The 14,260-nt window shown below is 47.0% G+C and overlaps 1 protein-coding gene across 2 annotated transcripts in view; it reads left to right on the forward strand.

Moving 5' to 3' along the window:
• Positions 1-14,260, forward strand: part of LOC126544152 (band 7 protein AGAP004871-like) — a 256,271-nt gene that overhangs the window by 234,787 nt on the left and 7,224 nt on the right. For both annotated transcript variants that reach the window (XM_050191389.3, XM_050191387.3), the window contains 3 exons: positions 7,433-7,636; positions 10,760-10,815; positions 11,914-11,992. In XM_050191389.3, the coding sequence (XP_050047346.1) occupies positions 7,433-7,636; positions 10,760-10,815; positions 11,914-11,992 (339 nt within the window). The remainder of the gene's footprint in view (positions 1-7,432; positions 7,637-10,759; positions 10,816-11,913; positions 11,993-14,260) is intronic.

Consider the following 14,260-nt stretch of genomic DNA (forward strand, 5'->3'; position numbering starts at 1 on the left):
TGCCTCATGGTTCTGCTGCAGCCTCCTCCTCCACTTTCCTCCTCGCGTCTTTCAGCCACCGCTGCGCTCCCCGTTCGCTTTTATCTTTCGCTGTGCTCATTCGCTCAGTTACGCCGACGTCGACGCTCGCGGCAGGAACGGGCACCTAAGCGCTGCGCTCTAAAAATTCGAATACAAACACCGCCAAATATTAACTTTCCCCCTTCCCGACGCGCACAACGTCGTCCTCGTCCGCTACAGTATTGCCTGCTGTGGCCTCCAAAATACATGCATAGACGCCATCACTCTCAAGAGTCTGCGTGGTGCACAAAACCTCTCGCATACTTTCAAACGCCAGAGGCGCGCGATAGTGCAGCGATTGCGCATTTGCACGTTGTCGAAGGGAAATGCGCTCAATTCCTCTGGTGATGGTGGTGGGGTAAGGTCTGTACTTTGTCATGCGGCGGACGGTTGGATATTGGTTGGAGGCGGCCTTAAGGGCACGATGTCGGCGTCTTGCCGGAGTAACGGGATTGTCAGACAAACGGACACAGCAAATTCACTTTGGAGCCCCTGTCGCAGTAAAATTATAGGTGTGGGCAACGTGTTTTACGAGAGTCCCTATGCTCACTCATTCCTTCTCATATTTCCCGGTGAAATATACGTTTACCCTGTTTGGGCATAAGCGTGGTCAATGTTAATCCATCCGAAGAGTGCACGTATACTCCATCGAGGAGCACGTGACCTCTGCAGAATGGTGTTACATGTGGGACAAGAAATTGCTCCCACGAAATAAATTGCAGGTGCTTCCTTTATTCTTAGAGTCAGTGCAACGGGGGGTTCTTCGCACCGATGTTACGCCGAGGAATACTTTCCTTCCGACCTTTTGAGCGCAGTGTGATCACGATTGGGCGAGGAAGATGTCATGCTCGCTGGCAAGGAGTGATCGACAGTTGTAACAGCTGAACTGTATAAAGAAGTTCGAAGTGGCGCCGCGCCACTGCAAGGACTTGCTTTTCCCTCACAACCTGAGGCAGAGTGGGATCATTCTTCCACGGCGTCGCAGCACGCGCCTCGCGTGAAGGTACTTTCGCGCTACCAGTGTGGCCATCTGTAGCTCAGGGGCGGTAGGCAGAACGCTTTTCGTTCGTAACTGCTGTTTGCCATTGGCCCGGTCGCTTTCGCTAATTATATTTCCAACATTACGATTGACTGGCATCTGTTCTTAGGAACAGTTCTAGCCGCAAAAGTGTTTTTGAGTTTGAATAGCCCTTGTACGGCTTTTTCTTCTTTCTTTTTTTTCTTTTGCCCTTCGCCATGATGCACTCCAGATTTCAGGCGTGATTTTTCACCGATCCGCCAGGTGACGAGCGTTAGCCATCTTCGGCAGAAACTTATTGAAAACCTGTCCCCGAGGTATTATTCTCATCTTTAGATGCTACTCGCGCCAGAAAAGTTCGTCGTAATTGTTCAAGTGCATCCGCAAATTCTCGCGAGCGCTGGCCTTCTGACGGCAACGTTAATTGGCGTCGCAGCTTCGTGAAGCACGTAGCAGGGTATTCTTTTGTTATCCCGTGTTGTATGAAGCGGTTCAAACCCTTTGAACAGCTAATGTGAGCCAAGCTGTTGAAAGAAAAAAAAAAATGATTTAACGAACGTCGTGCAAGGTACAGTTTTAAGACCTACAGTGCTCGGTGGTCCGAGGCTTGACGATGGAACAGTGTAGATCATAAAATCGTATCTTGCACCATATTTTTTGAATTTTTTGTAACAGCTTGGCTAACGTTAGCTGGGACACACGGCATATTTGCTATGTTCCGTTCACACGAAAGCTTAAAAAAATGAGAAACATAGTCGCCATAATAACGAATAGTAAGTACACGTAAGAAGGCATGAAGTACAAAGCGAGAACATTGCTCGAGGTGTATCGCGCCTGATATTTGTGGTGCGGAACGTCAAGCAAGAGCCGTTTATGTAGTCCCTATTGACGTCTGTTTATCGAATTGCAGTAGAAATTTGAGCGCTGGCGAGCTGCTTCATATAATACAACCCACTATAGTGCGCACGAAGCCAACAGACAATGACGCCAAGGAAAGAATATGAGCAATTAACTGTTTTTTAATTGAAATGTAGAATTAAGAATCATGAGGGAAATAATAAAAGAGGACGAAGAAAAACAACGTGGCCGTCGGTGGCAGCCAAAGCCGAAACCGTCGTATACGACGCTTGCCTGCGGTGGAAAGGATAAGCGTATATCCGCCGCCAAGGTCGTCAATGGTGCTGGCGAACACTCCCATGCTAGGCATAGCAATGCACAAATACTCGAGAAACTGGAGGGGAAGACAACAGCCGTTACCGTATCTCAATTGGTACAGCATCACACGCATCACGCGGAGGGGGTGGCTTCAGCTGCCACCAGCGGTGACTTATCCTCTCTGCCACTTTCATTTCCTTTTCGTTACTAATTCTACATTTCAATTCTTAAAAACATGGTTGATTTTCTCTGTCGTTCGTGGCTTCGTTAACAAAAAATTGTGCCCATCTTGGTTCCATCGATCTTTCACGCTGATATAATGCGAGCCTTTATGGTGTTGTCTAGAGATCAGTCATAAAGGAATTTCATCCTTGCGCCCCTATAAGACTAGCGTAGTTCTCACTTATATAACTCGAAACAATTTCTGAAACCAAAGGTCTGAAAGTGTTGAATCCTGCGAACTACAAGTGATCCGAAACGGCTTCGCTAGCACAACAGAAAAATTAGAATTTCCGGAAGCCAACCGAAACAAACAAACGAAGCCTTCCAAAAATATTGCTGAGGTATGCAAAAGACCACCAATAATGCTTGAGTAGAGCAGATCGATAAAGTAGCAGAATCAACGCCGGACGTAAATAAACGCTTCAAGGTCACAATGTGCGTTGGAGTTTTCTTCATTCCAAGGAAACGAGGAAAGATAAAATATGCCAGTATGGGCAAAATTCAACGCGGGAATGCGAAAACCCGTACCGACAGCACAAGAATAAGTATATAGGATGGCTACGCGGAACTAGCGGAACGGGAAGCCCACGTATGTTTATGGGATCCTATGGCAGTTTGTCTCTAGCTAAGCGCTCGACGAGGACGTTGTTTATACCGCAGCTTTCTCCCTCCTAAACCTTGGCCGAATGAGGCAGCGCTGACCTAGAAAGGTGGCGACAGTTTGCTGTATTCTTTTTCCCGAACGACGCTTCTTTAATGCGCGCGGCAGCCCAGGGGGTCTTTCAAATCCTGTTTTATCGTGGCGCGATATGGAGGAGGCGTTGCAAACCGCTGATACGATTTTATGGCGCGTACACTCCGTGCCTACGCCACGGTCACCACGGGCGACAGTTGCTTTCCCAGCGTGGCTGCAGGGGAGAGCGTGCTAATGTGCTCTACTAGGGCTGGCCAGCAGTAAAGCCTGGTTTTCCTTGCTCTGCTCCGAGACGCCTGCTCCGGCCCTTTTTTCTTTCCTTCTTTTTTGTCCATCTTTTCGCCGTTAATTTTTGTTCTCTGGAACAAGCAGTCGATCAAGATGAATGGGGATTAATGTACTGCGAAGCGAGGCTTGATACGGTGCAACAGTGGGACCAGAAAGGCCAGCCAGCTACGTACACGCGGGACGCTGCGTGGCACGGGGCGCATGAGAAAACAACAAAGGCGCCGGGGGGCCGACGAAGGCCGGGCAAAAGTTCTGGATGGCGAAGCGGAACTCTCAGGCAATGGTGCAGGGTTCGGCGACCTTGTTCTTAACGCCTGGTCGACTGACTACAGCGTCGTTCCTCCCTTGTGAAGACAAAGCAAACGGGAAGACCCAGCGACTGGGCCAATCCCTCCGGTGCCGCTGCTGCAAAAGCGAGGCTTTATTCGCGCCAGTGCGGTCTCCATCTGAGTGGAACGGGGCGCCCAGTTTCTGTGACTGATTGGAAGGGGCAAACCTTTGTTCTTGCGATGCCTGCACCGCTGGTCGCTCGCTTTTTGGGAGCTTCCCTTGCGACGTCTGCGGTTTCATCCGGTGGTCGTTGTAGGTGCCTCAGTGTTCTTGCTATGGGAAGCGGATGCACAAGAAGGAAGAAAAGGAAAGGGGAAGGGTTCGGAACGACAGTGCGTGCGACAAGGCTATAATAATCCCGCACAGCTTCCTAATCGTACAGTCCCGTGGCGGCATTGTTCCTCGGATGATGGGTCGTCCTGACGGGGCTAGGGCTTGTGAACGTGCCAAGGAAAATACAACTCGTGGAAAGAGATAACGGGAAGAGTCGCGAGAAAGCGAAAAAAATAAGCGAGTGCACCTCTTTCGGGGAGGCAAAAACAAGGACGCACCCCATCCAAGGTGGGCAACAGATGGTTAATCCTGTAAATCCGCAGTGAAAGGTTTAGTGCCGGCTCCGGTGCAAGACTGCAGATAGCACATTGATGACGCCCTCTGCCAGTGTTGTGATAAACAGTATGTTCATTTTCGTCCCAATAACGATGGTTTGCTCACAAAATAAATGTCATTTAGATATCTTCCCCATGAAATGAATGAATATTCGTTTTTACTATTAATGGATCGTTCAGTTTCTCTTGGTATAGAGCTATAGAGCATAGAGTGGACGTGCCCTCTCTCAAAATAAAAGTCATCTAGTTCTGCGTGCGCGTAGCACCCTTGAATAGACGACTTGAAGCACGTGGCACCCGTGCTTGCAATTATTAGACCAGAGAAGATTTACTGACGCAGTGTTGATGTCTCCTGGTTGGTAAGTGTATATAGTAACTAGTACTATAAACTTAGCTCAGGAGACGCGGGACGCAAGAAGAACGTGACGCCTGGAGTGATAACTATTTGTACGCCATTACTACTTATATCACCAGTCTTCTTGCCGATATGACGAGAAGGAGATAAGGGGCCGAATTCACGAAGCTTTTCGTTCGTAAGGGCTGTTTTTCATTGGCTGATCGCCAATAATACGTCCTACCTCACTATTGGCTGGCACGAACGCTTTTAGCGTAAGAACGTTTTGTGAGTACGGGCCCAGATCTTTAATAAACAAATGGGGAGGTTAGCTTGCCGAGAGGCCGTCACTGCAGCACTTCCTACTAAAATTGGTGAAAGATACACAACGTAAGTACACTCTACTCACACTCACACTAGACGAAGTACGCGCACACGCTCATGAGTCATTTTCAACGTATCATTGAGCCCTATATAGCTCTCAAAAAGGCTAGAAGATATTTCGTCGCACTCATTATGACAGTAGTGCCTGTCCACGCACCGAATACACCTTCTGCTGAACAGTTAGTAATGCAGGGCTACGCTGAAGCGGCTGCCAGTGGCTGCCGAGAGAAATTAATAAGGAAATCCATGAAACGGTTACTGAAGCGCTGCTTTTGAATCGATAAGTACGATAATGTCCTGACGAGGGCGAAGCATCAGTTTGCGGAGCGCAGCATCAATGGCTGCACCTTTGAAGTTGTTAATGACACCAGATGACCTAGATAACTGGACCATGTAGCACCATGGGGTGGAATCCAGTTGTGTCTGCGCTTGCGTCTGCATTGAATGATAGGCCGGTATAGACTTGTACATAGGTGGTTTTGGTAAGCCGCGTGCAAGTGCTCCAACACCAAGGAATCCGTTGCGGCAGTGACAAAATTGTACTTACGATTGGCTTAACTTCGCTCGGTTATGTTTTCGGGGGCTCGCCTTCAATAGCATCAATTGCGGAATGTGGTTCTTGTTTTGTTTCGTTATCTTTATTTTTCTGTTTCTTGCACGTATAGTTGGCCTCCTTGGATTCGCCGAGTCCTCCACTAGCGCCTTCAATTGCCTGCGCCCTATTTCAGAACCTTTGGAACATCCCTTTTTGTTGCTGGGTTACGTATAATTCAGTTGAACGTCGACGCAAGGTCGTTAGAGTGCCGTAATTTCTGCAGTATGTTCATTCGCCTCATATAGTAATACTTTACTAATTTAAGCAATTTATAGTTTACGGAGAGGCCAGCGACTAACTATGTTGCCAACATATCCAACTGTACATCCAAATAAATAAATCAAGACGCCTGAAATGTCCTTGCCACCATGTGCTTTTCTTATTTTGATAAATAATGGCCGATTTGTGCGCGAATCCTTATAAATTAAGTTAAATTATGGAGTTTTACTTGCTGAAACTACGATCTGATTATGAGGCACGACGTAGTGGGGGACTCCTGATTAATTTTTACCACCTGGGGTTCTTTAACGTGCACCTAAATCTAAGTGCACGGATATTTTTGCATTGTGCCCCTATCTAAATGCGGCCACCGTGGCCGGGATTTGATCCCGCGATCTAGTGCTTAATGCGCGAGTCTTAATGATAGCCACAGCACATTCTTTGGCGTTGATCTTTGTATACTGGTCTCACGATGCACATAACTGTCATGTATTGAAAACGCTGTTTAATGGGGTGCCCAGGAAGACGCTGACAGGCAGGGGCAAGGCAACAGCACTCGCAACAGGTGAAAAATAGTGTATCTGCCCAGTTAGTCTGATGGTGAGCTTTCGGCCATTTCTGTCCTATTTTTAATGCGTAAGCATTCTTTGACGATTACCCCAGCAAAATCTCTCCGTCCCGTGACCCCTTACATCTGCACATTAAATGCATAATTGGCCAAGTTAGCACATTTAATCGTTTTAGTAGTCTAATAGTAGTTGATTGGTAGCATTACAAAACACACAAAGAAACAAGAACATACTTGTAACCGGGATTTGAACCATGGACCGCAGCGTAGCAGACATATGTCTGTGTGAGCTACATTATACTCATGGGAGTGAAAGTTGCCTTGGCCTCAGTTCACATCAAATCCTGTTCAAGTGAAAAGAACATTGAGAGGTTTCTTTCCATTTCCTTAGTTTCCTACAGTCCTACAGTAATGCGTAAGCATTCCTTGGCCAGTACACCAGCAAAATCTGACTGGCCTGTGACGCCTTATATCTGCAAAATAAATGCATAATTGGTCAAGTTAACAAGCTTAATCGTTATATTAGTGTAATAGTAGATGATTGGTAGCGATGGGTAGACATGCATAAGGGAACTAAATCAGTAAGCAAAAGCGAAGTAGCAGCCGAGCCAAAGAATGTTTGCGGATTAGCAGAAGATTCTGAGAATTCCTTTAGCATTTTTATTTCTTTTGCGCTGTGCCTTTTCCTCGACCCGGTAAACTTGTGAGGGCACTGAAAACGTGTTTCTGGTGTTGGAAATGTGGACGCCACAAGTGGCACTATAGCGATAAACCATGATATTTTGACATTAATTGTACGCCGAGCCCGCATTCGCCGATGTAAACTTTGGTAAATATTCAGTCGGCAGCCGCTCCAAATGATATAACCACGCCATTTGGTCGTTTGACTGTTCGCTGAAGCATATTCCATCGCCTCCAGGGCTGTGCCTGATCACACCCATGGCCGATTCGTTGCAGGTGCTGACCAAGGACTCTGTGACCGTGTCGGTGGACGCAGTCGTGTACTACCGGGTGCACAATGCGGCGGTGTCCGTCGCCAACGTGGAGAACGCCCACCACAGCACCCGCCTGCTCGCACAGACCACGCTGCGCAATATTCTGGGCACCCGGAACCTGCACGAGATTCTCGCCGATAGGGAGCAGATATCCAATGCAATGCAGGCAAGGCTCGAACTTTTTTTTTGCTTTCCTTTCGAAGGGCGTATTTGGGTAGATTTAGATGCGGAGCAGGAAGAATGATGTGCTTGCTTCTGCGCTATTCAGCTGCTATACGCTCTAGTTTACACGCTTCGGGGCGTATCTGGTCTTCAAACAATAATTGCAATCTGTCTGGCTTGCGTTTGCTTTCTTGAAAACACCGCGCTCGCTGTTTTCCTGTTAAGAACGCGGTGTCACGCAGATAAGCACATGTCTTTCGTGACGGAACACAATAGTCTACCAGGCGCGCAGCGTTAAACAATCGAAATGTACGTAAGATAGATGACGACTATCGTTTGGGGACGAGGTAAGCCCCGAAGGGTGCGAGCTTTTTTTAGGGTGTATTGGCTAACACACTATGGGCTAAGACACTAATAATTACTCGAAAAATACGCTGCTTAACATGGGAAAAATTAAGAAGAAATGGTGGATGACGTGTCACACTTAAGCGTGAGGTTGAAATAAAATAAAATAAAGTTGAAACGCTTACACACTATCAGTACTTTCCACACAGCACATAATAACTTCCTTGCAGTGTTTTTACAAGGCCATGCTCTGAGAATAGTGCCTAAAGTGAGCGCAGGACTCCAGATTGTTCTAAGCTTGACGCATAGTTCTCTGCTCGGGTAGAGTACTCTGTTGGGCAGAAAGCCAACACGTGATTAGCATGTTTGATATGTCTTCATCTGTTTCACCACGAACACAAGAAAATGGTTCATCGCGCACTTATTTTATGTAGCAAGTAGTCCGTAAAGGTCACACTTATAGCCGAAATCGATGACACAAAGTTTCTTTCGTCTTTCAGTAAGTGTACAGAAAGTCTTAATTATAGTTCGTGGCCCACTGGCATATACATATATATTTTTGCTGCATCGTCGAACCACGTTGTCAAAGACCATTGTATGGAAAGCTACTTCACTAGGTGTCTTATGTCATTGCTAAAAAGAGGAATAAAGCACACTTCGCCGTGCTCATGGGTTCATTTCACCGTTTAGTCTGCCCGGTCGTTCGCAGATAATCTAGTGTGTCTGAGCACTGACTGAAGTACCGCATCAGGTCCGCGAAATGCTGCGTGGATGTTACGCAGAAGCTCTGGCGCCGACTTCGAGAAGAGCACCCTGTTCACTGGTGCGTCACATTCAGCAATGAATTTCGTTGCTCGCAGTGTGGTGTGTAGCTCTGCCCTAGTGGTTGATGTCGAGTGAAAAATCTTAAAAAGTCCACCTGAGGCTAGGATTGCCTGACAATAGCACGCGCTGAAATATTCTGAATAGAGGAGCCACCCGTGAATAGTGCATCTTCTTTCTGTCTGCATGCTTCTCGGGAAGTTGAAGCAAAAGAAGCCACCAAGGGAGGAACTTCGCATTCCTTTATTCATGCCTTATATATGAAATTGAATTCTGTGGCGTTTTTCTGCAGTCACTTGTAGCTGTAGGTGAATCCATGGTGGCTCCTGATCCTTACAACATTTATATCTGCGAACGCTTGCTCGATATGCAGGTAACTGAGCATACGGAGAACTTTGGAGGGCGTCCTTTGAGAGCTTTTTCTGAAAAACGCTGCAAGTCTCGCAATGAACACTGAAAGCAAGTTTTATTTAGGCGCCGATTTATTCCAGCGCAGAACAGCGAAGAAAGAGGACTGTATCTTTAGGAGTACTCGGGCAACGTTATATTCGATAGTTTGCATTTTAAGACTAATATATGCAAATATGCAGGGTGTCGCAACTATCATGCACCATGATTTCAAAGAAGAGCAATTGCGTAACCCGAAGTAAGCCTATATAAGGCATATTGTTTCCAGTCCAGTGGAGTAGCCGCCAGTAATCTTTTAGTTACTGACATTTGGTTACGTAATTGCAATAATTATCTAACTGAAGAAGTACTGTCCTAATTATGAAAGTGTCCAGCTACGTGGCAAAGATGCCACGTAGCTGGACAGAATCAAGGTAATGTTGTTAACCCATCGATTGGAAACACTCAGGTTATTTTTTTTTTTTTTTGCTTTCCGCCGAATTACAAAATTAGTCGTAAATAATTAATCATCTTCTCAAATATTATAATTAGGTCAGAAGTGCCAATGAAAAAATTGCAGAGCAACATGAAAAACTTCCGATACGATATAGCCCTTTGTTGATCAATACGTGCTACACAAAAGTGTTTTCCGGGCGGGAAAGAAGCCCGAAAATACACGAAAAATTGCCGCGTGACTGGCCTCTCGGAGCACTTTGCGTGTAATCGCGGGCTTCTTTCACGCTCGGAAAAACGCTTTTCTGTAGCGCATATTGAAGAAAAAAAAGCTGTATAGGGAGTTTTTCATGCTGCTACAATTTTCTAAATGACACTTTTAATCTAATTAGAATATTTGAGAAGTTATTTAAATAATTAGGACTAATTATGTACTTAGTCGGAATGCAAAAAATAATCCGAGTATCTCCAAGCGACGGCAAGCAACATTACCTTCGATGGGGGTGAAATGCAAGAACACCCGTCTACTTAGATTTAGGCGCACGTTAAAGAACCCCGGGTGGTCCGGTGGGTCTCATAATCGGATCATTGTTTTGGCATGTAAAACACCATAATTTAAACATTATCTTGGTTCTTTCCAGCTACGCGGGATTTGCATTTTTTTTAAAGCTTTTTAAACGCCATGTAGACATGTATATTAGAGTCAGTGATGGTGGGGCAGTTGTCATTGCTGTATTCGTGAAAGTTAGAAAGTTCTGGTCGTCATACGAACTATCATCAGTCCCATCTTCTTGCACATCACAGATAATCTATGGGAGCTAAGCGTCTGACGACGGCATGATTTGCCCACAAGGGTGCACTCGAACTCAGGCGCGCCCATTCTACCCATGCTGCTCGTGCTACTATGTTAAGATGGAAAACCTAGCGAGCGATGCACACAGGTGCCCAACGCTGTGATAACGCATTTGTAAGCTCATTCGTGTCGGTTTTCTTTCTTTCGCGGAAAAAAAAAACTGATCGTTCTAGCTCATCGTAGAGCCATTTCGAGGTCTGCAACGTGACGTCCGCGACCATGTTACCTTTCCTCCTCCTGAAACCGTCCTTTTCTTCTCTTGTGCAGAGCGCCCTGGACGAATGCACCGATGCTTGGGGCATAAAGGTAGAGCGGGTGGAAATGTGAGTAGCTTCTTCAAAAAGCCGTACTATTCTGTCCATTTTTTCTGCTCGCGATTGGTGAAGGACTGCTTTCTAACGACTATTGGGCTGGTTCTGGTGTCCTGATTTTATATATCTATCTTTATGGTTATTGGCGGCACCAAACGCTTCCTGCATGCTTTGCGTGCTCATTTCCATTCACTTATAGCTTAAGTGCGGGCAAGTGGAGGCGCATGATGAAATGTAAAGTGACGGGCGCCACGCTGTAGTGCAGGACAACCTGCGCCATTCCAAAGGAGTTGGATAGGTACAAAAACCTCCTTTCTTCAGGTCTTGCGGCCAGCAGCTGAATGCATTATTTTTTCTCTCGAGCACGTATCTCGTAATAGGGGCATATGCATGTAGCCTCGTCTTGGCTGCTTTTTATGGGGTCGCCTTGAGTGACGGGAACGTGATGCATAAGAATGGCAAAACTGAAAAGGATCGTTAAGACTTTGTGAGAACCCGCCGGGGTGGCTTAGTGGCAATGGTGTTGCTCTTCTAAGCAGGACGTCGCGGGATCAAGTCCCGGCCACGGCAGCCGCATTTCGATGGGTGCGAAATGCAGAAACGCCTGTGTACTGTACATTGGGTGTACGTCAAAGAAACCCAGGTGGTCAAAATTAATCTAGAGTCCCTCATTACACCGTGCCTCATAATCAGATTGTGGTTTTGGCACGTAAAACCCAGGATTAAAAACAAAATAAGGAAAACATTTATTAGAGTGCATTAAAATCAGCGCATCTAAACAAAATTAAAATCATTCCCTTCCCTGTCATGTTGTTAACACGTTTATAATGTGGAGAGTCCCGTGAAAAAAGAAGTGTAAGTCTTTAGTTTCACTCCTTCCAGCTGTCAAAGGCTGAGCCTGTATTTCTACATGCAGCAGAAGGGAAGCAAAGTAGTGTCAAAGTCATGCAATGAGTGCAGTTTACGCTTTTGATATAACGCTTGAATTTAGCAGCATCGTGATTGTATCATCTGCTGATTGTCCGTGTCCTGCTACATTGTTCATTGTTTAGTCTTTGCTGCGTTTTTTCTGCACTAAAAGCGTTCCTTTTCCGCGTCACAAATCTGCAGCAAGGACGTGCGTTTACCGGTTCAACTGCAGAGAGCCATGGCCGCCGAAGCTGAGGCTGCCAGAGAAGCACGAGCAAAGGTAAAAACAACCCCTCCTCCCCTCTCTTCTCGTTCGAACGATCATATACGTGCTCTAGCAAACACAGCCAGCCAGCAAAGGGTCTCGAAGGCGTCCCACGCGGAACAATGAGGAAGCGGCAAGGATAAGCGGGCACGGAGCTTTCTGCCTGTGCTTCGGGCCGGTCGTCGCGCGCACGCTTTCAACGTCCCTGTCGGCGTCCCCTATAGCTCCCCGAAACGACGCTGACGTGACGACAAAGGTTTATGACGGTGTTCCCGGTCGATCTGCTTTCGGTATACCCTGTTCCGAGGAGTCCGGGGGATCCTCTTTTTCGCCGGCACGACTTGTCCTCGCGCCTCCCCGTCCGACCTGACAAACTCGACGACGAGACCCCCCGGAAGGCGTCCATTCCCATGCAAAACGCCTGCTCCTTTCGGCGGCAACCATTTGAATGGCTTTTTCTTAACGTGACTCCGCTTCCTAATGGTTTTCTTCGGAGCACCGCAAAGCGGCGGGCCGACGCACACGAGCGGCGGACGCCCGCTGCCGCGGATGGTTGCGCAGACGCCTTGGGCCCATGCAGTACTCCGCCCCCCGCTCACACACTCACGCACGCACGCGCACCCTTTGCAGCAGTCGAGATTTGTCCATCGTTAGGCCTAATGAAGGCGTCCGACGGCTGTTAGCGGCTTGCAGCCCCTAGAATGCTATTATTGGTTTCCATTTCGGCGTTTCCTCCTCCTTCAGTTGATACGGCAAAATAGCGCGGCGAGGAGCCACTTCCGAACGTGCTAATGCGGCTGGCTGCCGCCCGGGCAATCAGCGCGCTTCGTAACTGCTTTCGGAGAGGCCTAACAAGCTCCGCAGAGAGGGAATGGGCCCACTGCATTTCTTTCGAGCTGCGAACGGCCGTCGGATGGACGGCTGGTCCGACAAATTGCTTCGCCGAGTGCTTGTTGCCGTTCGGAATTCATAAGAGAAACGAATGGCCCGCTGTTATCGCCTCGCCGCCGGAAAGACGGCGGGGTAACACGTGGCCGCTCTCCTGCGCCCCTCGCCGTCCTTTATATATGCGCCCATTTACTTTTACCTGATCCTCCCGAAACAGTGTGGTTGCCGCCAATCGGAGAAGGCGTTCACTGGCACTCCTCTATGGAAAGCGCTACTGAGCTCCACTGCCAGGCCACGTGACACTCTCTGTTATTTATGGGCCCATCCCCGCCGTACACCCTGAAGGCTTTCTTTTTCTTTTCTTGTTGTTGTTCTACACTGACATACTGCGAGAAATATTTCACTAGGCAGACGCTGTGAAGCCCTGAGAGAGTGCTATTCATTAGATTAGCTCTATTAATTTGTCAGCAATTCATTTAAAAATATTTGATAGTTTCATCTTCGCATCGCTTCCAATGGCAGATCTGTCGATTTCACAGGTGTGTGCGCCGTGATTGATGCCAGGAATAATTGTTTCTCCAAATAGTGTGATTAAATACATCCTTTCACCGTTCGGCACTTTGTTGCACACTTGCCCGCCTTAAGCTTTCTGTATATGCTAAATCGTTTAAATGATTTCTTTTAATCTTCTACGGATTCATCTGGCCCCGGCGCATTTCTCAAATGATACTATATATCTCAAATTGAGATATAAGTAAGACCATATATCTCAAGTTGAGATATATGGTCTTACGTAGTATTCTCACTATATGATCGATTAAGTAAATCTAAAGGTTGACAGACGTATTTGCTACGCCTATAGTGGCGCAGGTCTACTTGATGACACGGGTCACTCTTTGACACAAATAGCACCAAACCATCAGAGCTTTCGAGGGGGAAGAAACTGAACTTGTGAGCAGAAATAACATACGGCCCTATGTTTCACGTAACGTACTGCTGTATGACCTGCCACCGCCATTAATTCTTTTTTATCCTGCAGCACCATTCCCAAATCACGCCCCCAACAAAATCAAGGAACAATAGCTGAGGTGGTGCTTCATATTGAACATTGAGTGTACGTTGAAAAAAAGAACACACACACACGTGAACTGTAGCTGTACTCCTATGTTATCACATGCTAACATAGACAGTCATTTGTACGGAGCATATGCACCTAACAAGGGGAGCATGCAGAAACAAGTTATTGGTTTACAATTACGTCGTTGATGCATGTGCAGCCCAATTATGCATAGTATTCTAGAGCGTTGCTGCACTCGACGCATGACTCGATAAAGTGCACGGCAGTGCTGCCCTTTTAACTGAGCTTGTTAATCACAGCTTAGTGAGACTCCTTGG

The sequence above is a fragment of the Dermacentor andersoni genome, chromosome 1, assembly GCF_023375885.2.
Source record: "Dermacentor andersoni chromosome 1, qqDerAnde1_hic_scaffold, whole genome shotgun sequence".
NCBI classification, from domain to species: domain Eukaryota; kingdom Metazoa; phylum Arthropoda; class Arachnida; order Ixodida; family Ixodidae; genus Dermacentor; species Dermacentor andersoni.